The sequence below is a fragment of the Oncorhynchus tshawytscha genome, linkage group LG30, assembly GCF_018296145.1.
Source record: "Oncorhynchus tshawytscha isolate Ot180627B linkage group LG30, Otsh_v2.0, whole genome shotgun sequence".
Lineage (NCBI taxonomy): Eukaryota > Metazoa > Chordata > Actinopteri > Salmoniformes > Salmonidae > Oncorhynchus > Oncorhynchus tshawytscha.
Genome location: NC_056458.1, coordinates 46364791 through 46392428, shown reverse-complemented (window position 1 = coordinate 46392428; position 27638 = coordinate 46364791). Strand labels below are relative to the sequence as shown.

Here is a 27638-nt window from a genome sequence, read left to right as displayed (position 1 = left end):
TTAAAGTTTGCCACAAGCCACCTGGGAGACACACCAAACATGTGGAAGAAGGTGCTCTGGTCAGATGAAACCAAAATTGAACTTTTTGGCAACAATGCAAAATGTTATGTTTGGCGTAAAAGCAACACAGCTCATCACCCTGAAAACCCTATCCCCACTGTCAAACATGGTGGTGGCAGCATCATGGTTTGGGCCTGCTTTTCTTCAGCAGGGACAGGGAAGATGGTTAAAATTGATGGGAAGATGGATGGAGCCAAATACAGGACCATTCTGGAAGAAAACCTGATGGAGTCTGCAAAAGACCTGAGACTGGGACGGAGATTTGTCTTCCAACAAGACAATGATCCAAAACATAAAGCAAAATCTACAATAGAATGGTTCAAAAATAAACATATCCAGGTGTTAGAATGGCCAAGTCAAAGTCCAGACCTGAATCCAATCGAGAATCTGTGGAAAGAACTGAAAACTGCTGTTCACAAATGCTCTCCATCCAACCTCACTGAGCTCGAGCTGTTTTGCAAGGAGGAATGGGAAGTCTCTCGATGTGCAAAACTGATAGAGACATACCCCAAGCGACTTACAGCTGTAATCGCAGCAAAAGGTGGCGCTACAAAGTATTAACTTAAGGGGGCTGAATAATTTTGCACGCCCAATTTTTCAGTTTTTGATTTGTTAAAAAAGTATGAAATATCCAATAAATGTCGTTCCACTTCATGATTGTGTCCCACTTGTTGTTGATTCTTCACAAAAAAATACAGTTTTATATCTTTATGTTTGAAGCCTGAAATGTGGCAAAAGGTCGCAAAGTTCAAGGGGGCCGAATACTTTCGCAAGGCACTGTATGTCTACACTGGAGAAGGAAAGATTATTATTATTTTTTTTTTAAACAACAACAAAAAAAAACACTTTGTTATTTCATAATCTATTCATTAGGATTCTCATAAACTCCCCTTCTCTCTGATGAAATGAATGATCGGAGAAATGGGTCACAGGAAGGAGAGATGATGTCACAGGAAGGAGAGATGATGTCACTCCCCCCCCCCATTTTTTTTTACATTATATTTTTATTCTAAGAAAGGATTACATCGTCCGCCCCCCACCTCCCCTCTTCAATCTACACACAATACCCCATAATGACACATTTAAAAAACATTTTGAATTTTTATCTATTGTTATTTAAATCACATAACTATTCAGACCCTTTACTCAGTTCTTTGTTGAATCACCTTCGGTAGCGATTACAGCCTTGAGTCTTCTTGAATATGACGCTACAAGCTTGGCACACCTGTATTTGGGGAGTTTCTCCCATTCTTCTCAGCAGACCTGCACAGCTATTTTCAGGTCTCTCCAGATATGTTCGATGTGGTTTAAGTCCGGGCTCTGGCTGGGTCACTCAAGGATATTCAGAGACAAGTCCCGAAGCCACTCCTACGTTGTCTTGGCTGTGTGCTTAGGGTCGTTGTTCTGTTGGAAGGTAAAACCTTTGCCCTGTCTGAGGTCCTGAGCAGGTTTTCATCAAGGATCTCTCTCATTTGCTCCGTTCATCTTTCCCTCGATCCTGACAAACATCCCCCACAAAATGATAATGCCACCACCACCATGCTTCACTGTAGGGATGGTGACAGGTTTCCCACAGACGTGACACTTGGCATTCAGGCCAAAAAGTTCAATGTTGGTTTCATCAGACCAGAGAATCTTGTTTCTCATGGTCAGAGTCCTTTAGGTGCCTTTTGGCAAACTCCAAGCTGGCTGTCATGTGCCTTTTACTGAGGAGTGGCTTCTGTCTGTTCACTCTACCATAAAGGCCTGCTTGTTGGAGTGCTGTAGAGATGATTGTCCTTCTGGAAGGTTCACTCATCTCCACAGAGGAACTCTGGAGCTCTGTCAGAGTGACCATCGGGTTCTTGGCCATCTCCCTTACCAAGACCCTTCTCCCCTGATTGCTCAGTTTGGCCGGGCGGCCAGCTCTAGGAAGAGTCTTGGTGGTTCCAAACTTCTTCCATTTAAGAATGATGGAGGCCACTATGTTCTTGGGGACCTTCAATGCTGCAGACATTTTCTGGTACCCTTCCCCAGATCTGTGCTTCGACACATTTCTGTCTCGGAGCTCTACGGACAATTCCTTCGACATGGCTTGGTTTTTGCTCTGACATGCACTGTCAACTGTGGGGCCTAATATAGACAAGTGTGTGCCTTTCCAAATAATTTCCAATCAATTAAATTTAACACAGGTGGACTCCAATCATCACCTCAAGGGTGATCAATGAAAACAAGATGCAACTGAGCTCAATTTTGAGTGTCATAGCAAACTGTCTGAATAATTATGTAAATAAAATATGTTTTTTATTTTTAATACATTTGGAATATCATCGTCATTATGGGATATCATCTGTGGATGGATGAGGATTTTTAATTTAATTAATCCATTTTAGAATAAGGCTGTTAAGTAATAAAATGTGGAAAAAGTCAAGGGGTCTGAATACTTTCCAAATGTGACAATACTGTCGCTGAGTCTAGACGGGGGGATGTCTAATTACCTTGCAGTAAGCCCCAGTTAATGGGGCCGTAGAATTGGTTTGCAAATTACAGCCGGCAATCATACTGGTCTCCCTGTGCCTTTAAAGACATCAGTTGGCAGTGTGGTACTATCATGGGAATGACTGTCTGAAATGGTACAGAGACAGAGAGAGGGAAAGAGGGGGGGGGGAAGAGACAAGGAGGACAGAGGGAGTGATAAGCGAGAGAGGGGGCGACTAAACCGATGCCTAAAAAGGAGGGAGGTTGACTTGAATAAAACAAAACGGGTACGAGGATCCTCTTGTGGGACAGCTGTGGGGAGACAGACACACTTGGAACAGCGCAGATGGACCCAAACGGTTCATAAAAACCACTTCATCAGGAAGTCTATTTGTCACCCTCTCAGTCGGTCTCCCTGTGTCTGCCTATCTACAGGCAATATTGGATGACACACATCCATTTTCTCAACCAACCACAGAGCAGCTAAGACAGTCCCACAGAGCAGCTAAGACAGTCCCACAGAGCAGCTAAGACAGTCCCACAGAGCAGCTAAGACAGTCCCACAGAGCAGTAAAAGTATTAATCCATTCTATAGCTGGGCGCTCCTTGTCTATTAGAAGCTACAGTGCATCACTCCGAGTAGATTGCAGCAGGTTGGAAGGGAATGCCATACCCCTAGAGAACATGCCTTTTTCATGGGCTACAGCTCCAACAAGAGAGGTTTGTGCTGCCATGCAGGAGCCAATCAAAGACAGGATTAAAGTCAGCAAGACAGGCGAGAGCCCAGAGACTTCCTTTAACCAGACAATAGGCGAAGTCCCAAATGGCACCCTATTTCCTATGTAGTGCACTAGTTTTGACCAGGGCCCATAGAAAGTAGTGCACTAGTTTTGACCAGGGCCCATAGAAAGTAGTGCACTAGTTTTGACCAGGGCCCATAGAAAGTAGTGCACTAGTTTTGACCAGGGCCCATAGAAAGTAGTGCACTAGTTTTGACCAGGGCCCATAGAAAGTAGTGCACTGCATAGGGAATAGGGTACATTGGGATGCAGAGGCCTTTCCAATCCTCTCAGATCTCCACTAGTAACTAGGGTGAGGGTTGTTTCTGCTCAGGGCCGAGGCGTGGAGGCCTCTAGAAGAAACACTTCAAAATCACTATTTATTTATCCTATGCGCCAAATACAACCAGTGTAGTAGATTTTACAGGGGAAAGCTTTTGCTTACAAACTTTTCCCAACGGTGCAGAATTTAAAATAGAAAAATAGTAACTAACCTTTACCTTTATTTAACTAGGCAAGTCAGTTAAGAACAAATTCTTGTTTATAATGACGGCCTAGGAACAGTGGGTTAACTGGTCTAGGAACGGTGGGTTAACAGTCTTGTTCAGGGGCAGCATGACAGATTTTTACCTTGTCAGCTCGGGATTCGATCTAGCAACCTTTCGGTCACTGGCCCAAAACTCTAACCACTAGGCTACCTGCCGCCCCATAAAATACCACACACAAGAATGGAGCTATATACAGGAAGTACCAGATCAATGTGGAGCTATATACAGGAAGTACTAGATCAATGTGAAGCTATATACAGGAAGTACCAGATCAATGTGGAGCTATATACAGGAAGTACCAGATCAATGTGGAGCTATATACAGGAAGTACCAGATCAATGTGGAGCTATATACAGGAAGTACCAGATCAATGTGGAGCTATATACAGGAAGTACCAGATCAATGTGGAGCTATATACAGGAAGTACCAGATCAATGTGCAGAGGTACTTGAGTTAGATACCGTATGTATATAAAACCAGGATAAAGTGACTAGGCATCCAGACAGATCAGAGTCAAATAAAGAATAAAGACCAGTCATGAACAGAGAAATGACAGAATAAATAACTGGGACTTTTACAGTGAGCGAGCAGCTTGAGAACACTTCAAATTACACAGTACCGTGCTTTTTATGACGGTCGGTAATGCTGTGTGTTATGACACCATCCAAGAAGAGTGATTGTTTAATTCTACGGCATTTTCTAAAAAAAATTATAAAAGAGAGACTCAGAAGTGGTCAAAAAGGTCATATCATTTCAAGGTGAAACAAGAGAGCATCATTAAAATGCTGATGGATAAAAATGCTTCTTTTTTCTTTCTCATATCATGTGACATGAACAATAACATGTTAGAATGTGTTTTTTCAATTTTTTAAAACACTCTAGAATGGACGAGGTTCCCTGAGGCTGACCTAACAATTGAGAACAATCAAATTATACACACATTTAAAAATATAAAGTAGGAGTCTCTTGACAGCAATAATTACATGAATGACTTGATAACAGTGCCTCTGTAGGTCCCGGTAAGGAAATGAACATCAAGGGAGAAAAACAGATATGGTTGACTGGAGATTGCTCAGCAGAAGGAAGTATTAAAAGTCTAATGTCTGTCTGTTGTGGAAGGAGTACCAGAAGTAAATGACTCCCAAGGTGGTCGCTAGGAAACCACCACTCCCCGATCCACCCAAAAATAAATGTTAAAATGTCTAAAATGAAATATCAGGTTTTTAGTAAAACACAAAATTTTATAAAATAAGTGAATCAAATATAGTAAAAATATATCAGACAGCATAAGCATAAAAAGTTCACATTTTATATTTCTACATTATGGCAAGCCATTTTTTATCGATGTCAAATAATTTCTGGTTAACAATTCAAGTATTTTACTGTGATGGTTTAAAAAAAAAAAAAAAATTGTTCAAAAAGAAGAAAAACAAATTGAGCCATTTCACAACAATTTTGTTAAGGACTGTCCGAGAGTGGTCTCAGTAGGAAAGGGGAACACTGAAAACCAGCGATTATTGGCAAAGAGGTCGAGAACTCTTTGTTATTGGTCGAGTAACTAATTCACCGCCTGGTGATGTCACCAGACAGGCCAAAACTCCAACGCACCAAAAACAGGCTGAAATTTCAGGCAGTCATTCAGCTCTTGCACTAAAAGGGGATGTCGTCATTTTCACAGTATTTTTCCAGAGAGATACACAGTACAAGTCAAAAGTGTTTTATTTTTTTTGCTATTTTCTACATTATAGAATAATAGTGAAGACATCAAAACTATGAAATAACACATATGGAATCATGTAGTAACCAAAGGGGAAAAAAAACCTTAAATGAGTAGGTGAACCCCAAACTTTTGACTGGTACTGTATATGAATAAATCAATTGTTTTTCTACTCACTGTATATAGACTTTTCTATTGTGTTATTGACCGTACGTTTGTTTATTCTATGTGTAACTCTGTTGTTGTTTTTGTAGCACTGCTTTGCTTTATCTTGGCCAGGTCGCAGTTGTAAATGACAACTTGTTCTCAACTGGCCTACCTGGGTAAATAAAAGGTGAAATAAATAAATAAAAATACCCAGAGTCAGATAAAAGCACGGATACCATTTTTGTGTCTGTGTGCCGCTTGAAGGAAGTTTAAGGACGTTTTTAGAGCCAATGCTAATAGCGCAATGACGAAGTCTACTGGAACAGCTAGCATGCACATGTCATTGCGCTAACACTAGTAATGCTAGAAGCTTAATTGGAAAAATCTCACATTATCCAATAAATGATTTACATGAACACAATGTGATTGTGGATAGTGAGATTAATATAATAGTTTGATTTTTTAAAAATTTTTGACATTCTTTGCAAAAAGAATGATTTCCCTAATAAATCCTGTTTTACATGAACACATCTGAAAGCAGGCTACCTGATGGCACTCTGATAAAATGCAAATCAAAACAAACAACATTCTACCACAGCGAACATGTTATTGTTGGGAAGCATATTTTCATTCTGAGTTCAGACAAAAACTACTCCTTTTTTTTTTTTAAATAAACGTACTATTTGTGTGTTTTGAAGCCGTGTTAGGCAGCATCCAATTCCCTTTTACCTATTCAAAAAGGTAAATCTGTGGTCAGGACCAGGATGGATGACAGCAATATATACAGTGGGGGAAAAAAGTATTTAGTCAGCCACCAATTGTGCAAGAAATGTTGTTTCTGGTGTCCTTTGACAGCTCTTTGGTCTTGGCCATAGTGGAGTTTGGAGTGTGACTGTTTGAGGTTGTGGACAGGTGTCTTTTATACTGATAACAAGTTCAAACAGGTGCCATTAATACAGGTAACGAGTGGAGGACAGAGGAGCCTCTTAAAAGAAGAAGTTACAGGTCTGTGAGAGCCAGAAATCTTGCTTGTTTGTAGGTGACCAAATACTTATTTTCCACCATAATTTGTAAATTAATTAATAAAAAAATCCTACAATGTGATTTTCTGGATTTGTTTTTCTCTCATTTTGTCTGTCATAGTTGAAGTGTACCTGTGATGAAAATTACAGGCCTCTCTCATCTTTTTAAGTGGGAGAACTTGCACAATTGGTGTCTGACTAAATACTCCCCCCTCTGTATATTTTACATCAATTCACATTATTAAAGTGGCCACCATATTATGCCCAACCCTCCTTTTACTTTCTTCATATAAATGTTCCTGAGTGGCCCAGCCATCTAAAGGCAGCTGCATCTCAGTGCTAGAGGCGTCACTACAGACACTCTGGTTCGAATCCAGGCTGTATCACAACCGGCCGTGATTGGGAGTCCCACAGGGCGGTTGTCCGGGTTTGGCCCGGGTTAGGCCGTCACTGTAAATAAGAATTTGTTCTTAACTGACTTGCCTTGTTAATAAAATGGTTAAATAAAATAAAAAATAAAACATTTTTTATAAATGTAAAGTGTTTTACAATTTTAAATGATTTAGATAAAAGTTGGATTTGATCCTCTACTCTACCCTATCCCTGGTCTGCAGGTAGTCTAGTGGTTAGAGCATTGGGCCAGTAACCAAAAGGTTGTTGGATCGAATCACCTGAGCAAAGCAGTTAAACCCCTGTTCCCCGGGCGCCGAAGACGTGGATAGCGATTAAGGCAGCCCTCTGCACCTCTCTGATTCAGAGGGGTTGGGTTAAATGCGGAAGACACATTTCAGTTGGACAACTGACTAGGTATCCCCCCTTTCCTGATTACGTGTTGAGCCCAGACACCTTTTTCCTGTAGTACCAACTTAACAATAGTAGCCTCGCTTCCAGTTCTCCAGGGAGCTACTCTGCAATGCGGTCTTCTAATTTCAAACAGGATTACAGATGAGCTCATAGACTTGGCCCACTGCCACCGCAGCTAGCCGTCTCTCACCCAGCCAGACCCAGCCATGCCACCTGCCTAGCCTAATCCACACCCGGTCTAATTGACTGAGTTCTAAAAGCCCTTTCTCCTGCGTGGAGTGGTAACCCGGGGTAACAGTGGATCACTGCTCTGAGGATGAGGTTAGATGATTTCCATTTACGTTGCCAATCTGGTTGAACATTTTCTTGAATTTGACCTGATTAGAATTGTTCTGGTTAATAAAAATAAAAAAAGTTATAATAATAATAATAATAATAATAATAATAACACACAAAAATAAAAAATAAAAATATTGGCATCGGTAGGGGCTCCCGAGTGGCTCAGTGGTCTAAGGCACTCCATCTCAGTGCTAGAGGAGTCACTACAGACACCCTGATTCGAATCCAGGCTGTATCACACCCAGCCGTGATTAGGAGTCCCATAGGGCGACGCCCAGTGTCTGGCTGGGGTGTAGGCCGACATTGTAAAAAAAAAAAAAAAAAATTGTTCTTAACTGACTTGCCTTGTTAAATAAATACAATTTTAAAAAATTGTGAGTTGTAAGTATGAAGACCACACACACACACACACACACACACACACACACACACACCTCCACTCTAGAACAAGCATGAATACTGAGAACAGTGTTAGTTAGTGTACTACAACCCTTCCCTTTAGGACTTGGTATTTCAGAACCTACAGTATGAGCTAGCAGAGTTTCTACAGAACAGCAGCCTCATCTCACGCACAGCAGATTCCCATAGAGAGAAATAGCTTACTGTAGAGATGAGATGTTTACAATACTATCCTAGTGTGTGGGCTTTGTCTACTCTACCTGGTGTATGTGTGTGTGTGTGTGTGCTCCCAGCCACCCACCTGCAGGTTGTCGTCCTCACTGACCAGCTCCTTCGGGGGGAACAGGTCCTTGGCTTGGATGTACTCCAGACTGGGTGGTCCCTCTTCACCCTGGAAGACAAGCAGGTGACACGTCAGCACACATTTCCATAGTAACAAAAACAGTACAGCACCACTTTACCAGATCAAACACAGTACAGCACCACTTTACCAGATCAAACACAGTACAGCACCACTTTACCAGATCAAACACAGTACAGCACCACTTTACCAGATCAAACACAGTACAGCACCACTTTACCAGATCAAACACAGTACAGCACCACTTTACCAGATCAAAAACAGTACAGCACCACTTTACCAGATCAAACACAGTACAGCACCACTTTACCAGATCAAAAACAGAAAGCACTAGAACAGAGGCTTCAATCAAACTCGTCGCTCGCCCAGGAAAAGGTCAATAAAGCCACCCCCAACTAACTCCCTTCACAGGAGTCTCTCTCCAGATCCTACGCCAGCAAGCATCTGTATGATAATCTGCCATCTCAGCGGACGAAGCGCGTCCACAGGCGTCACGAAGCAGATGAAACATTGACCGTGATCGACCTCGGATAATAAGTTAGGTGAAAGACCTCCGCATCAGATGGACTCCAAGTCCCAAATGGGACCCTGTTCCCTTTTTGGTGCACTACTTTAGACCAGGTCCCATAGAAAGTAGTGCACTAAATAGGTAGTAGGGTACCATTTGCGATGCATTGTGGTAGTGGTGGAGGGTGAATTGGCAGATAACAGGAGGAGAGATGTGGTGTGGGTGCAGGCCAGGCAATATCTTTCAAGCCCATAACCCCTCAAAATATAATGCCTTCCCTGTTCTGGGTCATAGAAAATAATAATAATATATATTATAGAATTAGAGGAAGGGTTATTGTTCGGTTACGAAATTTGGCAATAAAGCACCAATATCTTTTTCCTCAGTTTTACAACAGGCTTCGGGAACTGTGTTACGGTCGAATGTCAAACATTTACTCAGCACAGTGCCAGCAATCTTTGACGCAGGGTGCTACACAGGCTTCAGCAAACAGAGGAATGAAGGACGGGATTGGTCACTGCTGGGCTACGGTCAGTACACCACCAACACACCCAGCAGGGCAACTATTTTTTATACCTTTATTTAACCAGGCAAGTCAGTTAAGAACAAAGTATTATCTACAATGACGGCCTAGGAACAGTGGGTTAACTGGTCTAGGAACAGTGGGTTAACTCCTTGTTCAGGGGCAGAATGACAGATTCGTACCTTGTCAGCTCGGGGATTTGAACTTGCAACCTTCCGGTTACTAGTCCAACGCTCTAACCACTAGGCTACCTAACCCCCTACACTCTAACCACTAGGCTACCTGCCGCCCCTACACTCTAACCACTAGGCCACCTACCGCCCCTACACTCTAACCACTAGGCTACCTGCCGCCGCGGGGAAGCTGGTACCACCAACACACCCAGCAGGTCACCTGACGGGGAAGCTGGTACCACCAACACACCCAGCAGGTCACCTGACGGGGAAGCTGGTACCACCAACACACCCAGCAGGTCACCTGACGGGGAAGCTGGTACCACCAACACACCCAGCAGGTCACCTGACAGGGGAAGCTGGTACCACCAACACACCCAGCAGGTCACCTGACGGGGAAGCTGGTACCACCAACACACCCAGCAGGTCACCTGACGGGGAAGCTGGTACCACCAACACACCCAGCAGGTCACCTGACGGGGAAGCTGGTACCACCAACACACCCAGCAGGTCACCTGACGGGGAAGCTGGTACCACCAACACACCCAGCAGGTCACCTGACGGTGAAGATGGTACCACCAACACACCCAGCAGGTCACCTGACGGTGAAGATGGTACCACCAACACACCCAGCAGGTCACCCAACTGGGAAGCTGGCACCACCAACACACCCAGCAGGTCACCTAACGGGGTAGCAGGTCAAGCCCTTCATCAATGAAGATGTTAGCGCATGAGAAGAATGAGGATCGTGATCCTCAAGTTCTTCATAACAAAATCTTTTTTATTTTATACAACAAAAAAACAAAGAAGGTAAGCATTTGTTTTTATAAAAAAAGGTGACATGGGGTGTAGCTACACGAAGAAAATAATAACAATGGCATGGAATTATATTTTACTATCAATTTCCATCAATTGGATTACCCCTTCCTAGTCTATCTAGTCATTTTACAAATCATTCAGGTTTGGTAGATTATACTGTTGCATGCAAACACTTCCTGGTCCTGGGCCCTTGGTTGTTCAGGCAGTGTACATTACAATTATTATGTTAATTATTATGTTACAATGTATCACTGATTAAACATTTGCCTGAACACTCTCGTAAAAAAGGTCTACAGGGGGAGCCGCGAGAGCAAACCAGTTTGCTACAGTGACAGAAAATATATCATCATGCAAATATGATGAGATGCAACGTGCAATTATTGGAAAATATCAGACTCCATTTAACTCCATCGTCGGTTCTTTCTGAGGGCTAAAAATTCAGGGGGCTTGTCCCTGAAAATCCACAGAGGGAAAAACTGTAGGAGCAGCAGGAGGATAAAATCCTCTCGTCATTAATCTCTCCCTCCTCCCTCTATTCCAGCTGTCTCAGGTACCCGCCTACCTCCCTTCATCTATCCACCTCTGCCTTGGCTCAGACACACTGGGGACAAGACGAGAGGACCCTCTGTACAGTCTGCACCACAGCCAGACCAGACACATCAACACGAGGATCTTTACTCATCGTGCTGCATGGTGATTCATATCAGACAAGAATCAAAATGGCAGTACGGTCATTGTGCTTCGTCACCTGATACGTGCCCACGAAGCCTACATTATTGTCAGCCATGTGAAAGTGACAAGCCCCCCCTCCCCAGATGGTTTTTCATGCAGGCGTCCTCTTGCATACTGCCATGTGGATCCAGAGGGGACATCTGCCATTACTGCCACCAACCCAATACAGAACTGAAAACCATAGTCCACTGGTCAGGCTAGTCCACTGGTCAGGCTGGTTAGGCTGGTCCACTGGTCAGGCTGGTTATGCCATGTAACAGACTGTGCCAGTATTAACACCCCCTCCCCCTGTTCCACTTTTTTTTTTAAGAACCAGCAAGAGCCTGAGGGGATGACAGTGGAAGCAGTACCTGCTACATTGATATGACATGTAGATGACCTTGTTAACAACAGTGTGTAGGGGGTGGGGGGGAACTCTCTTGGCTTTGGGTTACAGATGGTCCAGGGATGTGGGGTGATGGTCCAGGGATGTGGGGTGATGGTCCAGGGATGTGGGGTGATGGTCCAGAGATGTGGGGTGATGGTCCAGAGATGTGGGGTGATGGTCCAGAGATGTGGGGTGATGGTCCAGAGATGTGGGGTGATGGTCCAGAGATGTGGGGTGATGGTCCAGAGATGTGGGGTGATGGTCCAGAGATGTGGGGTGATGGTCCAGAGATGTGGGGTGATGGTCCAGAGATGTGGGGTGATGGTCCAGAGATGTGGGGTGATGGTCCAGAGATGTGGGGTGATGGTCCAGAGATGTAGGGTGATGGTCCAGAGATGTGGGGTGATGGTCCAGAGATGTGGGGTGATGGTCCAGAGATGTGGGGTGATGGTCCAGAGATGTGGGGTGATGGTCCAGAGATGTGGGGTGATGGTCCAGAGATGTGGGGTGATGGTCCAGGGATGTGGGGTGATGGTCCAGGGATGTGGGGTGATGGTCCAGAGATGTGGGGTGATGGTACAGAGATGTGGGGTGATGGTCCAGGGATGTGGGGTGATGGTCCAAGGGATGTGGGGTGATGGTCCAGGGATGTGGGATGATGGTCCAGGGATGTGGGGTGCAGCAGATGAAGTGTGGCCATTATCATGTTAAACTGGAGTGCTGACATACAGTACAAGTCAAAAGTGTTAAACAAATCAAAACAGATTTTATATATTTGTGATTCTTCAAAAAGTAGCCACCCTTTGCCTTGACAGCTTTGCACACTTGGCATTCTCTCAACCAGCTTCATGAGGTAGTCACCTGGAAGCATTCTCTCTACCACTCACTACACAGAGAAGTGCCAGACAGGGCTATAAATTACTGTATAAGGAATGGCTACACAGCACCCTCTCACAGAGATGTAATGCCAGGCTCAAGGAGGGGGTATGAACTGGCCAAAACGCACAAAACACAGGCAGGCAGGGGATAATACAGCAGTCTAGCTGTTCATTTTTTATCTTCTTCCTGCACAACTCACTCTGTGGTGGATGAGTTGGCCACGTTTAGTAGCTGGACGTAGTGACGTAGGATTCCTGCTCTGCTCAGCACTCCCCTCGTCAGTCTTCCCAGCATACAGTGTACTTTCGCGGGTAAATGGGCCAGCAAGCGGCGGCGGGCGCAGGCTCCCGTCCCATTAATACTGCACTATAAACTCATAACAGAGCCGCGCCTCGATCAGACTCGACAGGGTCATTGCATCAATGCTACATAATACAATTCTGCAGTCCCCTCTTTTTTCATTACGTAATCCAACATGTTTAGTGTGCATTTAAAAAAAAAAATGTGATCGTCATTGGGAAAAAGGCACGTCATTCGTATAGGCTACCACAGAGGGAAACGCTACCACAGAGAGGGAAACGCTACCACAGAGAGGGAAACGCTACCACAGGGAGCAAAACGCTACCACAGAGAGGGAAACGCTACCACAGAGAGGGAAACGCTACCACAGAGAGGGAAACGCTACCACAGAGAGGGAAACGCTACCACAGAGAGGGAAACGCTACCACAGAGAGGGAAACGCTACCACAGAGGGGGAAACGCTACCACAGAGGGGGGAAACGCTACCACAGAGGGGGAAACGCTACCACAGAGGGGGAAACGCTACCACAGAGAGGGAAACGCTACCACAGAGAGGGAAACGCTACCACAGAGAGGGAAACGCTACCACAGAGAGGGAAACGCTACCACAGAGAGGGAAACGCTACCACAGGGAGCAAAACGCTACCACAGAGGGAAACGCTACCACAGAGAGGGAAACGCTACCACAGAGAGGGAAACGCTACCACAGAGGGGGAAACGCTACCACAGAGGGGGAAACGCTACCACAGAGGGGGAAACGCTACCACAGAGGGGGAAACGCTACCACAGAGGGGGAAACGCTACCACAGAGGGGGAAACGCTACCACAGAGGGGGAAACGCTACCACAGTGCGTTCTCATTTTTCAATAAATATTAATAACCCATTTATCTCTCCATGCAAATCGTCCTCCTAAAAAAAGGTAGGCTATATCCTATATGCAAAATGTAGCTCAAGAGAATGTTAAAGTGTCACTACTTTAGTAGCCATTAGGTGCAAGAGCAGGTGTGTGTGTGTGTGTGTGTGGGGTCCAATTAAATAGAGTAGGGGGTAGCTGCCTGCGTGGAGAAGCACAGGGACATTATCTGTTCATGAAAATGTACTTCATAAATAGGATTACGCTACAGTTTACTACATTGCCTAGAAATAAAATATTGATCACCCATATATGTCTTTTTCTGAAAATCTTCCCCTGTGTAAATCTCCCCAACTCTGCCCTCTTCAAACTACAGTAGGTCTAGCGCATTGGCTGATATAGGCCAGTAATACCGCTTGGGACAGGTTCTTGCGGTAGCGGGCGGGAGTCGGACAGAAAGCCCAGCGGGTGTGGGCAGGTGCCGGTATGAAAAGCTGGGGGAAGTGGGGAGAAGGGGGATGAATAAATCAAACCTCTACCATACCGGACTAGAGATAGAGGAGAGAGAAAAACGCTCGGCCTCTGTCCTAACAGGCAAAGCCCGGAAGAACCGTGTCTGTTGTACGGCTGTGACCTGACGAGACAACAATGTAATTTTGCATCGTCACTGCTGTTCTAAAAAAAAACACACACATTGGGATGTCCCTACTGCTCTTAAAAACAATGGCGTTCAAATCCCTTTGAGTGACTGAGACTCCATTTACAGGAATTACTGCGCGAGCACACACACTCACACACACACAGTGAGGAAGAGAACATTAGGAATAAAAATTAAAGCTGTGGCGGTAGTCAGGCCCAGACAGGTATTCACAGACCAGTAAGTCAGGCCCAGACAGGTATTCACAGACCAGTAAGTCAGGTCCAGACAGATATTCAGACAGGTAGTCAGGCCCAGACAGGTATTCACAGACCAGTAAGTCAGGCCCAGACAGGTATTCACAGACCAGTAAGTCAGGTCCAGACAGATATTCAGACAGGTAGTCAGGCCCAGACAGGTATTCACAGACCAGTAAGTCAGGTCCAGACAGATATTCAGACAGGTAGTCAGGCCCAGACAGGTAGTCAGGCCCAGACAGGTATTCAGACAGGTAGTCAGGCCCAGACAGGTATTCAGACAGGTAGTCAGGCCCAGACAGGTAGTCAGGCCCAGACAGGTATTCAGACAGGTAGTCAGGCCCAGACAGGTAGTCAGGCCCAGACAGGTAGTCAGGCCCAGACAGGTATTCAGACAGGTAGTCAGGCCCAGACAGGTATTCAGACAGGTAGTCAGGCCCAGACAGGTATTCAGACAGGTAGTCAGGCCCAGACAGGTATTCAGACAGGTAGTCAGGCCAGGCAGACAGGTATTCAGACAGGTAGTCAGGCCCAGACAGGTATTCAGACAGGTAGTCAGGCCCAGACAGGTAGTCAGGCCCAGACAGGTATTCAGACAGGTAGTCAGGCCCAGACAGGTATTCAGACAGGTATTCACAGACTGGTAAATCAGGCAAAAACAGACAAAGGAAAGGCGTACGAACATGTGTCGCCATCCTGAATAAATCTGAATGAGTGTGGTTGCTATGGAAACAAAAATCTTCCTTTTTTTCCCCCCCCTGAGAGAATTGCTTCCTCTTGCTAGTTTCTCACCCAATTCTTCCTTGGAAACAATGTGCAGTCGTGTTGTTCCTCGTCGGGAGACTGGAGCTTTCGACCTAATCTGACTAGGGCTGGATTAGAATTCCCTGGATTATTCCAGAACCCCTGCATTAGTATTGTGTACTGTATTTATCAGAGTGAGTGAGTGAGTGAGTGAGTGAGTGAGTGAGTGAGTGAGTACACACCTCTAGGAGATGATGTCTCTGGGGTTTGAAGGTTATGAACTCAGCAGAAAAAGAAAAGTCATCTGCATTTATTTTCAGCAAATTTAACATGTGCAAATATTTGTATGAACATAAAAAGATTCAACAACTGAGACAAAGGGAAAAGGTTCCCCTCCGACAGACATGTGACTAACAGAAATGGAATAATGTGTCCCTGAACAACATCTCTGGGGGGAGGTCAAAATCAAAACCCTCCGATCAGTCCCGGATCTGGGGTGTGGCCACCAGCTGCAGTAAATACTACAGTGCATCTCCTCCTCATGGAGTTCTCACTCTTCCACCAAGGCACCTGTAAATTCCTGGACATTTCTGGGGTGAATGGCCCTAGCCCTCACCCTCCGATCCAACAGGTCCCAGACATCTCTGGGGTGAATGGCCCTAGCCCTCACCCTCCGATCCAACAGGTCCCGGACATCTCTGGGGTGAATGGCCCTAGCCCTCACCCTCCGATCCAACAGGTCCCGGACATCTCTGGGGTGAATGGCCCTAGCCCTCACCCTCCGATCCAACAGGTCCCAGACATCTCTGATCCAACAGGTCCCGGACATCTGGGGTGAATGGCCCTAGCCCTCACCCTCCGATCCAACAGGTCCCAGACATCTCTGGGGGAATGAATGGCCCTAGCCCTCACCCTCCGATCCAACAGGTCCCAGACATCTCTGGGGTGAATGGCCCTAGCCCTCACCCTCCGATCCAACAGGTCCCGGACATCTCTGGGGTGAATGGCCCTAGCCCTCACCCTCCGATCCAACAGGTCCCGGACATCTCTGGGGTGAATGGCCCTAGCCCTCACCCTCCGATCCAACAGGTCCCGGACATGCTCAATGGGATTGAGATCCGGGCTCGTCGCTGGCCAAGGCAGAGCACTGACATTCCTGTCTTGCAGGAAATCACACACAGAACGAGCAGTATGGCTGGTGGCGTTGTCATGCTGGAGGGTCATGTCAGGATGAGCCTGCAGGAAGGGTACCACATGAGGGAGGAGGATGTCTTCCCTGGCTGGTGGCATGGTCACAGCGGAAGGGTACCACATGAGAGGAGGATGTCTTGCCTGCAATGACAACAAGCTCAGTCTAATGATGCTGTGACACACCGCCCCAGACCATGACGGACCCTCCACCTCCAAATCGATCCCGCTCCAGAGTACAGGCCGCGGTGTAACGCTCATTCCTTCGACGATAAACGAGAATCCGACCATCACCCCTGGTGAAACAAAACCACGACTCGTCAGTGAAGAGCACTTTTTGCCAGAACTGTCTGGCCCAGCGACAATGGGTTTGTGCCCATAGGCGACGTTGATGCCGGTGATGTCTGGTGAGGACCTGTCTTACAACAGGCCTACAAGCCCTCAGTCCAGCCTCTCTCAGCCTATTGCAGACAGTCTGAGCACTGATGGAGGGATTGTGCGTTCCTGGTGTAACTCGGGCAGTTGTTGTTGCCATCCTGTACCTGTCCTGCAGGTGTGATGTTCGGGAGGTACCAATCCTGTGCAGGTGTTGTTACACGTGGTCTGCCACTGCGAGGTCGGTCAGCTGTCCGTCCTGTCTCCCTGTAGCGTTGTCTTAGGGGTTTCACAGTTCGGACATTTCAATGTATTGCCCTGACCATATCTGCAGTCCTCATGCCTCCTTGCAGCATGCCTAAGGCACATTCACACAGATGAGCAGGAACCCAGGGCATCTTTCTTTTGGTGTTTTTCAGAGTCAGTAGAAAGGCCTCTTTAGTGTCCTAAGTTTTCATAACAGTGACCTTAATTGCCTACCGTCGGTAAGCTGTTAGTGTCTTAACGACCGTTCCACAGGTGCATGTTCATTAATAGTTTATGGTTCATTGAACAAGCATGGGAAACCGTGTTTATACCCTTTACAATGAAGATCTGTGAAGTTATTTGGATTTTTACAAATTATCTTTGAAAGACGGAGTCCTGAAAAAGGGACGTTTATTTTCTTGCTGAGTTTATGACAAGTGACTACAGTACATGTCTATGCCGGCCTGTTCCAGTGAAACAGGAGAGCTCTGCTCATACGTACCAAAACACACACAGAGAGAAGTGGGTGAGATTCAGACTGATAGAGATGGCAAGAAAGCAAGATGGATAAAATGGAGAAGGATACAGACAGAGCACCAGAGAAAGTGCTAAGGGGGATTGTCCCAGCGTCGGCAACAGTGGGCAGACTAGTGGGAGGCCCAGACTGGATCGTCCCAGCATCGGCAACAGTGGGCAGACTAGTGGGAGGCCCAGACTGGATCGTCCCAGCATCGGCAACAGTGGGCAGACTAGATTGTCCCAGCATCGGCAATAGTGGGCAGACTAGTGGGAGGCCCAGACTGGATTGTCCCAGCATCGGCAACAGTGGGCAGACTAGTGGGAGGCCCAGACTGGATTGTCCCAGCATCGGCAACAGTGGGCAGACTAGTGGGAGGCCCAGTTTAGGGACGGATGGCAGAGCGGCAGATGAATCACACCCACTCACCTAGTCCTCCTCTTCTCCCCCAAGGTTGTTAATATTTCATAGACCAGTGTGTTCCTAGAGGGCTTCACCAGACTGAGATGCAGCTTCGTCATGGGTTGGGCTGATTGTTCAATAAGCAAAGGGCCTCCCCCTGGCTTCGAGAAAAACCCTGAACTCTTTTGTTGATTCATACACACAACAATGTGCAGTGATTGTGTGTTAAAAACCTGTTGAGGTCATAGGGCTCCGCATCACAGTGGATAATCTACACATCAGATCAACGACAATGCAGACCTCCGAGAAAATGCCTGGAAATTCTACTACCTGTGACATCATGGATCAACGACAGGGACAATGCAGAGACCAAGAGAATGCCTGGAAATTCTACTACCTGTGACATCATGGATCAACGACAGGGACAATGCAGAGACCTCCGAGAAAATGCCTGGAAATTCTACTACCTGTGACATCATGGATCAACGACAGGGACAATGCAGAGACCAAGAGAATGCCTGGAAATTCTACTACCTGTGACATCATGGATCAACGACAGGGACAATGCAGAGACCAAGAGAATGCCTGGAAATTCTACTACCTGTGACATCATGGATCAACGACAGGGACAATGCAGAGACCTCCAAGAGAATGCCTGGAAATTCTACTACCTGTGACATCATGGATCAACGGGACAATGCAGAGACCAAGAGAATGCCTGGAAATTCTACTACCTGTGACATCATGGATCATGGGACCACTCCGGACATCATGGATCAATGCCAAGAGAATGCCTGGAAGGCCTGGGGGGACAAGGCCTGGGGGGGGTGTATTCATTACGAAAACTGACAACCGTTTAAGACTCAAAACAGAAGCAAACCGTCCAAACAGAACCCATCGGAATTTGTCCAACAGAAACTCTCGTTTAATGATCGGACCCCTGGACATGGAATGCAATTTTCCCGTGACCTCAGGTGTCCTTGTTTTTCCATTGGCTATCGCAACTTTTTTCAAACAGGAACAGAAAGCGCACAAACAATCAGGCAAAACTAAAAAGGTAGCCTAAAGTCTCTTTGAAGATGGGAAAGTTAATGACAACGTGCGGAAGTGTTTGAAAATAAAACGCATCATTGGACCAGCGCCGTGTCTAATTCTACAGGATTAGCAGTGAAAACGTGACCAGAGGTCAGGACATCCATGAATAGAGAGGCTGTAGATAAAACGTTTAAATTAACAGAATGATAGTAAAGTAGTTATGTGTTCACTGAGTAATTCACAAATCAAATTTAGCTTAAAACTTTGCACTGCTTCCATTCACTCCCAGTCATTCCAAATGTCTAGCCTTGAACGGGAGGGTATGAGTGTGGGTGTGCGAGTGTGAGAAAGGGAGTACGAGAGAGCGAGCGAGCGCAAGATGTGCTCCTTCTGATTCACTTAGCCAACACAGAGGACAGAGAGCTAGAATTGCACCTGATTCTTGGAAACTAAAACTACTCAATTACATTAGTATTTTTTGGCTCAATTTGGCAAAATGAATATATTTGCAGCAGAAACAAACATGACCAAGTCAGAGGAAGAGGAGGAGAGATGGATGGGGATTGGGGGGAACTGGAGTTTTTTTAAAATCATTTATTGGTATGCCAAAATAAATGTTTGATGCAAAGCTAGCAGATGAGTGCTAGAAACTTAACTCTGGAAATAATTTGTGTTGGCAATACCAAAAGCAAAAGCTCTGGTACTGGTGCCAGCTTGGGACATTATGAAACCAACTATTCAGTTTCATAATGCAGCGCCTCAGCCAATCAGAGCTCACTATGGGCTTGTGAGTGGTTTTGGTGGGGGGTTTGGAGAGCACAGATGAGATTAACCTGAGGACCTTGGGCTGAACTGGGCTGAAACCCCCCACCCCCCTCCCCCCTCCTCTCCTTAATTGCACTGATCTGATAAAAGTGGCCTGGTAAAAGCCTGATGAGGAGAAGTGGCCTGGTAAAAGCCTGATGAGGAGAAGTGGCCTGGTAAAAGCCTGATGAGGAGAAGTGGCCTGGTAAAAGCCTGATGAGGAGCTTCAACTATATTGTTTTCAAGACCTGTCAAGTCTTAAGTAACTGAGACAGAGACCCTGGCTCAGTACGGAGACTGATTACAAAGAAGACCAACCACTTCTCTCCCCTCCCCTCCCCATTACCTCTGCCACGTGCCAGAGCAGAGAAACTGCAGACAGTGCACATCAGCAGCATCGAATAACAGACAACAGTACCATCCAACCACCACCACCTGCTAACAGACAACAGTACCATCCAACCACCACCACCTGCTAACAGACAACAGTACCATCCAACCACCACCACCTGCTAACAGACAACAGTACCATCCAAACACCACCACCTGCTAACAGACAACAGTACCATCCAACCACCACCACCTGCTAACAGACAACAGTACCACCAACCACCACCACCTGCTAACAGACAACAGTACCATCCAACCACCACCACCTGCTAACAGACAACAGTACCATCCAACCACCACCACCTGCTAACAGACAACAGTACCATCCAACCACCACCACCTGCTAACAGACAACAGTACCATCCAACCACCACCACCTGCTAACAGACAACAGTACCATCCAACCACCACCACCTGCTAACAGACAACAGTACCATCCAACCACCACCACCTGCTAACAGACAACAGTACCATCCAACCACCACCACCTGCTAACAGACAACAGTACCATCCAACCACCACCACCTGCTAACAGACAACCAGTACCATCCAACCACCACCACCTGCTAACAGACAACAGTACCATCCAACCACCACCACCTGCTAACAGACAACAGTACCATCCAACCACCACCACCTGCTAACAGACAACAGTACCATCCAACCACCACCACCTGCTAACAGACAACAGTACCATCCAACCACCACCACCTGCTAACAGACAACAGTACCATCCAACCACCACCACCTGCTAACAGACAACAGTACCATCCAACCACCACCACCTGCTAACAGACAACAGTACCATCCAACCACCACCACCTGCCATAACAGACAACAGTACCATCCAACCACCACCACCTGCTAACAGACAACAGTACCATCCAACCACCACCACCTGCTAACAGACAACAGTACCATCCAACCACCACCACCTGCTAACAGACAACAGTACCATCCAACCACCACCACCTGCTAACAGACAACAGTACCATCCAACCACCACCACCTGCTAACAGACAACAGTACCATCCAACCACCACCACCTGCTAACAGACAACAGTACCATCCAACCACCACCACCTGCTAACAGACAACAGTACCATCCAACCACCACCACCTGCCAACCACCACCACCTGCTAACAGACAACAGTACCATCCAACCACCACCACCTGCTAACAGACAACAGTACCATCCAACCACCACCACCTGCTAACAGACAACAGTACCATCCAACCACCACCACCTGCTAACAGACAACAGTACCATCCAACCACCACCACCTGCCATAACAGACAACAGTACCATCCAACCACCACCACCTGCTAACAGACAACAGTACCATCCAACCACCACCACCTGCTAACAGACAACAGTACCATCCAACCACCACCACCTGCTAACAGACAACAGTACCATCCAACCACCACCACCTGCTAACAGACAACAGTACCATCCAACCACCACCACCTGCCTGCCACTGCTGTAACATTAGTAACATGTATTATTTATATTCCTCACACGGTACATCCCTACAGCACGACTCAGATCAAGCGCTACTGCTCAGAGGCTGGCTACTACGCTAGCACAGTCCCTTTATTCTCTACTGGAGAGGCTAGGTACGATAGCACAGTCCCTTTATTCTCAACTGGAGAGGCTTGGTACGCTAGCACAGTCCCAGCCTCTCCACACAGCACAGTCCCAGCTAGCACAGGCCTAATTGCTCCACTCTCTACTGGAGAGGCTAGGTAGGCTAACCCAGGCGCTCCACTCTCTACTAGAGGGGCTAGGTAGGCTAACCCAGTCGCTGCACTCTCTACTAGAGAGGCTAGGTAGGCTAACCCAGTCGCTCCACTCTCTACTACTACTAGAGAGGCTAGGTAGGCTAGGCTAACAGTCACTTCTCTATTGGAGCTCTACCCCCCTGACATGGCTCCATGAGAACCGTCAGACTCAAAGCCCCCCCGGGCCCCCCTCTCCCAGGCGCACCCACAAACACACGCTGCACAGGAAGGAGAGTAGCACACACAAAAGAGATAGAAACTTGCGCACAAAACACACGCACACAAGAATTTGAAAAAAAGGGGCCATAGAGCCACTTACAAAGCAGTTGAGCAAAGAGCAGGCAACCCGGTCTGCCAGGCTCATGATGAGAGACAGGGCTGTCGCCAGACACACAGTCTACAGAGGAACATTAGCATGGAGGATGAAGGGAGCACCACGGGCCTGCATTACCCTCCTCACCATCCTCCTCCCTCCACTCCGCTTTGCCTCTCCCCGCTCGTACCCCAGGAGGTGCTCCGGGACAGTGGTGCGACACACCCCCAACCTCAGTCCTCCCCGCCCCCCACTCCCCCCCAGAGAGAGGTGGATGAAAACAGAGTGAGGGAGCGCAGGTGCCTGGAAAGACCCCCTGTTGCTCAGACTGAGTCCGGAAGGAAGTGGATAGTCTGTAAGAACGACAGAGTCCACTGAAATAGTCCAGAAAGAGGAGAGGAGGAAGGAAAGGAAGAAGGGAAGCAGGCGGACCTACTAGACGTGACAGGAAGAGTGAGAATGCAGCATGTGAGAGAGGAGGGAAGGGAGAGCAAGAGAGAGGAGGAATTGCCTGATGCTAAGCTCCACCCATCACCATGCCATGCGCATCTCCTACCTCACCCAATCACGTGCTCTCTCCCTCCTCCCCCCCGCTATCACATCCTCCCTCCCTTCCCCACTCCATCCCTGTTCACCCTTCACCGAGATCCATCTCATCGCAGGCAGGCAGCTTCCTCGGCAACATGTCACAACAGCGCAGCATGTACCACAGCAGCATGTACCACATTAGTATGTACCGTATACCACATAATTCTGTACCACAGCAGCATGTACCACAGCAGCATGTACCACAGAAGCATGTACCACATTAGTATGTACCGTATACCACATAATTCTGTACCACAGCATCATGTACCACCGCAGCATGTACCACAGCAGTATGCACCATATACCACAGCAGCATGTACCACAGCAGCATGTACCACATTAGTATGTACCGTATACCACATAATTCTGTACCACAGCATCATGTACCACCACAGCAGCATGTACCACATCATTCTGTACCACAGCAACATGTACCATCACAGCATATGTCACAGCAGCATGTACCACCACGATATCATGTACCATATCACCATGTACCATGGTATCATGTAACTCATCGGCGTGTACCACATCGGCATGTACCACATCACCACGTGCCACATCTGCATGTACCACGGCAGCACATCATGTGCCACAGCAGCACAGCATGTACCACATCCACATGTACCATGGCAACATGTACCACAGCAGCGCATGGCAGAGCCTGAGGATGCTACAGCACTTCAACCATCTCAAGCACCGCAACGGACCACCACGCACTACTCAGGGGTAGACACACACACACAAACCCCCCCTCCCCTACATTGACACCTCTGCATCAGAAAAAGAGACACTGTTGCTGTTAGTGTGCGTGTCTTCAAGCCACCCCGTTGGCAGCGATTGACTGAGTGTGATAGGGACGGACGGATCAGAGAATGGAGGGATGAGGAGGAGGGGAAGCCCACGCAGAGAGCTCCAGTGACACAGCATTCTAACAGCAGCCCTGCCCCCCTCCCCCTCTTCCTCCCCCCCTTCCTGAGGGTCTCCTTGGTGCTGCCTGAGTGAGCCGCAGTACTTCACTGCTCTGTTCCCAGTTGCATGCTCGCCTGCTCCCTAGGGGAGGGTGTGAGTGTACACTACTTATATATACACACTGCTCCCTAGGGGAGGGTGTGAGTGTACACTACTTATATACACTGCTCCCTAGGAGAGGGTGTGAGTGTACACTACTTATATACACTGCTCCCTAGGAGAGGGTGTGAGTGTACACTACTTATATACACTGCTCCCTAGGAGAGGGTGTGAGTGTACACTACTTATATACATACACTGCTCCCTAGGGGAGGGTGTGAGTGTACACTGCATCCCTAACGCCTGTCACCTGCTCCCTAGGGGAGGGTGTGAGTGTACACTGCGTCCCTAACGCCTGTCACCTGCTCCCTAGGGGAGGGTGTGAGTGTACACTACTGCTCCCCAGGGGAAACGTGGTGTGCCTCCGTGCACATATTATAACATTTCCTCTGGTGTTCTGGATTTATTTTAAGCTGTTCTTACACACACACACACACACACACCAAAAAACTGTTTGTTTTTTTAAAGCAAGTGCAAGTTCGGTAGCCGAAGTCTATGCCCCTTCGTTGGTGATTGGTCAACAGCACTACTCCTAGTAGGAGTGGGAACAATGGACACGATTCTTGAATGAATTGTTTGCTGTCATTCGAGGAGAGACTAGTTTTCCATATGCACTATTTATTTTTTCATTTGAGAAATACACCATCAAAACATCTTAGCTAGAGGAAACATTGCAACTAAGACTAAAATGTATTACGTAGCGTTCTTGATTAATCTTACTTTAAATGTAGGACTATTTTGAGGGGGGAAAAAAAACAGTAATACTGCAGTTTCTGGTTTTGTACGTGAAGGTCTTTGAGGGAGTACGCGAGAGGACGTCCACTTTGCGCCGCGTTCTGCTAGGAGCAAACAGAGCCTGGTATGTGGACGTCGTAAACCAGAAGGGCAGATGCACGCAGACAGAAGCCCGTTTCGGTGGATCGTGACTGGCTAACCCCCAGCTAGAGGGCGGGGCGGGAAGGGTATGGAGGCCTTCTGTTTTATGACATCGTTTCATTATCTTAAATGAGCTGTATGGAAACGACTACAGCCGCAATGTACGTCAAACAGAGAGGGGCAGGCAACTGGCAAAGGGGACCAGATTAAGCTAAAGTGCTTTTTCACTGCATACATCAAGAGATTAGATGGTTGGCTCTGTCATCTTGAAAGAGGAGAGGAGAGAAAAGAGAGGAGAGAAAAGTTGAATTTCTGCAAAGAAACCACTACTAAAAGGACACCAATAAGAAAGAGACTTGCTTGGGTCAAGAAACACGAGCAATTTTTTTTATTTAACCTTTATTTAACTAGGCAAGTCAGTTAAGAACAAATTCTTATTTTTCAATGACGGCCTAGGAACAGTGGGTTAACTGCCTGTTCAGGGGCAGAACGACAGATTTGTACCTTGTCAGCTCGGGAGTTTGAACTTGTAACCTTGCGGTTACTAGTCCAACGCTCTAACCACTAGGCTACCCTGCCGCCCCAATGGACATTAGACTGCTGGAAATCTGTCATTTGGTCTGATGAATCCAAATTTGAGATTTTGGGTTCCAACAGCCCTGTCTTTGTGAGACGCAGAGTAGGCGAACGGATGATCTCCGTATGTGTGGTTCCCACCGTGAAGCATGGAGGAGGAGGTGGGATGGTGTGGGGGTGCTTTGCTGGTGACTCATTTAGAATTCAAGGCACACTTAACCATTCTGCAGCAATACATCATCCCATCTGGTTTGCTCTTAGTGTGACTTTTATTTTTCAACAGGACAATGACTCAACACACACCTCCAGGCTATGTAAGGGCTATTTGAACAAGAAGGAGAGTGATGGATTGCTGCATCAGATGACCTGGCCTCCACAATCACCCGACCTCAACCCAATCGAGATGGTTTGGGATGAGTTGGACCGCAGAGTGCTCAGCATATGCGGGAACTCCTTCAAGACTGTTGGAAAAGCATTCCAGGTGACTACCTCATAAAGCTGGTTGAGAGAATGCCAAGAGTGTGCAAAGCTGTCGTCAAGGCAAAGTGTGGCTACTTTGAAGAATCTCATATTTTAACACTTTTTTTGGTTACTACATGGTTCCATATGTGTTATTTCATAGTTTTGATGTCTTCACTATTATTTATACAAAGTAGAAAATAGTACAAATAAAGAAAAACCCTTGAATGAGAGTAGCTGTGGCCAAACTTTTGACTGGTACTGTAGATATCACACATTATAACCTCCTGTGTGCGACCAATGTGTTACTGTCAATGTGTCCCTATGTATCATATCTGAGAGGGTTAGAGAGCACATTGGGGTTCTCCTGTCTGGTGGCGTGACTGACCGACTCTCCACACTGTGGCTTAGTGTGTGTGTGTATGTGTGTGTGTGCGTGCGTGCCTCTCTCGTCCTCCCTCGGCCTACCCAAAGCAGTCAGACGGTGAGCTCCAGATAGCCTCCTGTATCCAGTGTCTCCAGTTTTATTTTAGGAAAGGAGGCCGGCCATCCATCCACATGGAATGTGTGTGTGTAGCTGTTGACAGTTGCCAGGCTGATATGGTATTACCATTGTCTCTTATGTCTAGCAGGTGGAGGAGGGTTCTCGTTTACAAAACTCCCGCACAGTTACGCAACTACAGCAGAGTCAAGACCACGGGACTTTAGGTGGAGTTGGGATATGCTGGGAGGTCAACTGTAAATGGACCACACAGTGACTCGATACCTCAAATCATCAATACATTCCTACTAGGAGTCCTCTGAGGAGACAGGTGGTAGATTGGTCATGTCTTCATATGAAAACAGCTCTATAGAGAAGTATACAAATCTGCAGGCCACCCAATCCATTTCACCTTTTCTAGACAGAAGAAGTGTGTGTTGAGAAGTCGTACCAAAACGGTGACTGCTTTTGAAATGATCACCTATAAAATCCCCCACAAGAAGGCGCTGTTTCTAAGATTCTGCTGCTAAGGCTGTGTACTTTCTGATGTACAGTGTATTCAGAAAGTACACAGACCATGTGACTTCTTCAACTTGGTTACGTTATACAGTCTTATTCTAAAAATGAAGGACAAAGGACAAAGCAAAAACAGGTTTAGAATGTTTTGCTAATTTATTCACAGAGGTGGGTGTGGCCTGTCATGTGCAGACAAAAAAAAAAAAAAAAAGGTTATTCTAACAGTCATGTTGGAAAGTCACAGCTTCTGCTCAGTTCTTATGGCCCCATGAGGCCTAGGGTGCATTCATTACTGTAACAGTTTGCCCATGAAAGCTAAACTTTCTATTGGACAAATTCAGGTAGGTCCGGCCGCGTTTCGTTTGATTTCTAGGGAACACACCCCTAGACTATAGATTAGTGATATTACACAGCCGTGTCTCGGGCCCCCAGACCACACGTTCTGTTGCTACTCCGTCCTCAGGGTGTTTAATGATTGTGAGGACGATGTAGAAATGTGAATTATTTCGGTTCTGTCTGTCATGATGGGGGTGTGTTCACGCTGTGATGGAAAAGAGCCAATCGGGGACAGGTCTAAGACCGGTGTACT

At 46.8% G+C, this 27638-nt stretch overlaps 1 protein-coding gene across 6 annotated transcripts in view; it reads right to left on the bottom strand.

Moving 5' to 3' along the window:
* mtmr4 (myotubularin related protein 4) overlaps positions 1–27638 on the bottom strand; it is a 100038-nt gene that overhangs the window by 51324 nt on the left and 21076 nt on the right. For 4 of the 6 annotated variants that reach the window (XM_042309492.1, XM_042309491.1, XM_042309494.1 and 1 more), the window contains one exon: positions 8574–8663. In XM_042309492.1, coding sequence (XP_042165426.1) covers positions 8574–8663 — 90 coding nt within the window. Of the gene's footprint in view, positions 1–8573; positions 8664–22488; positions 22673–27638 lie in introns of those variants that run through there. The other 2 variants (XM_042309490.1, XM_042309495.1) reach the window with 2 other exon arrangements.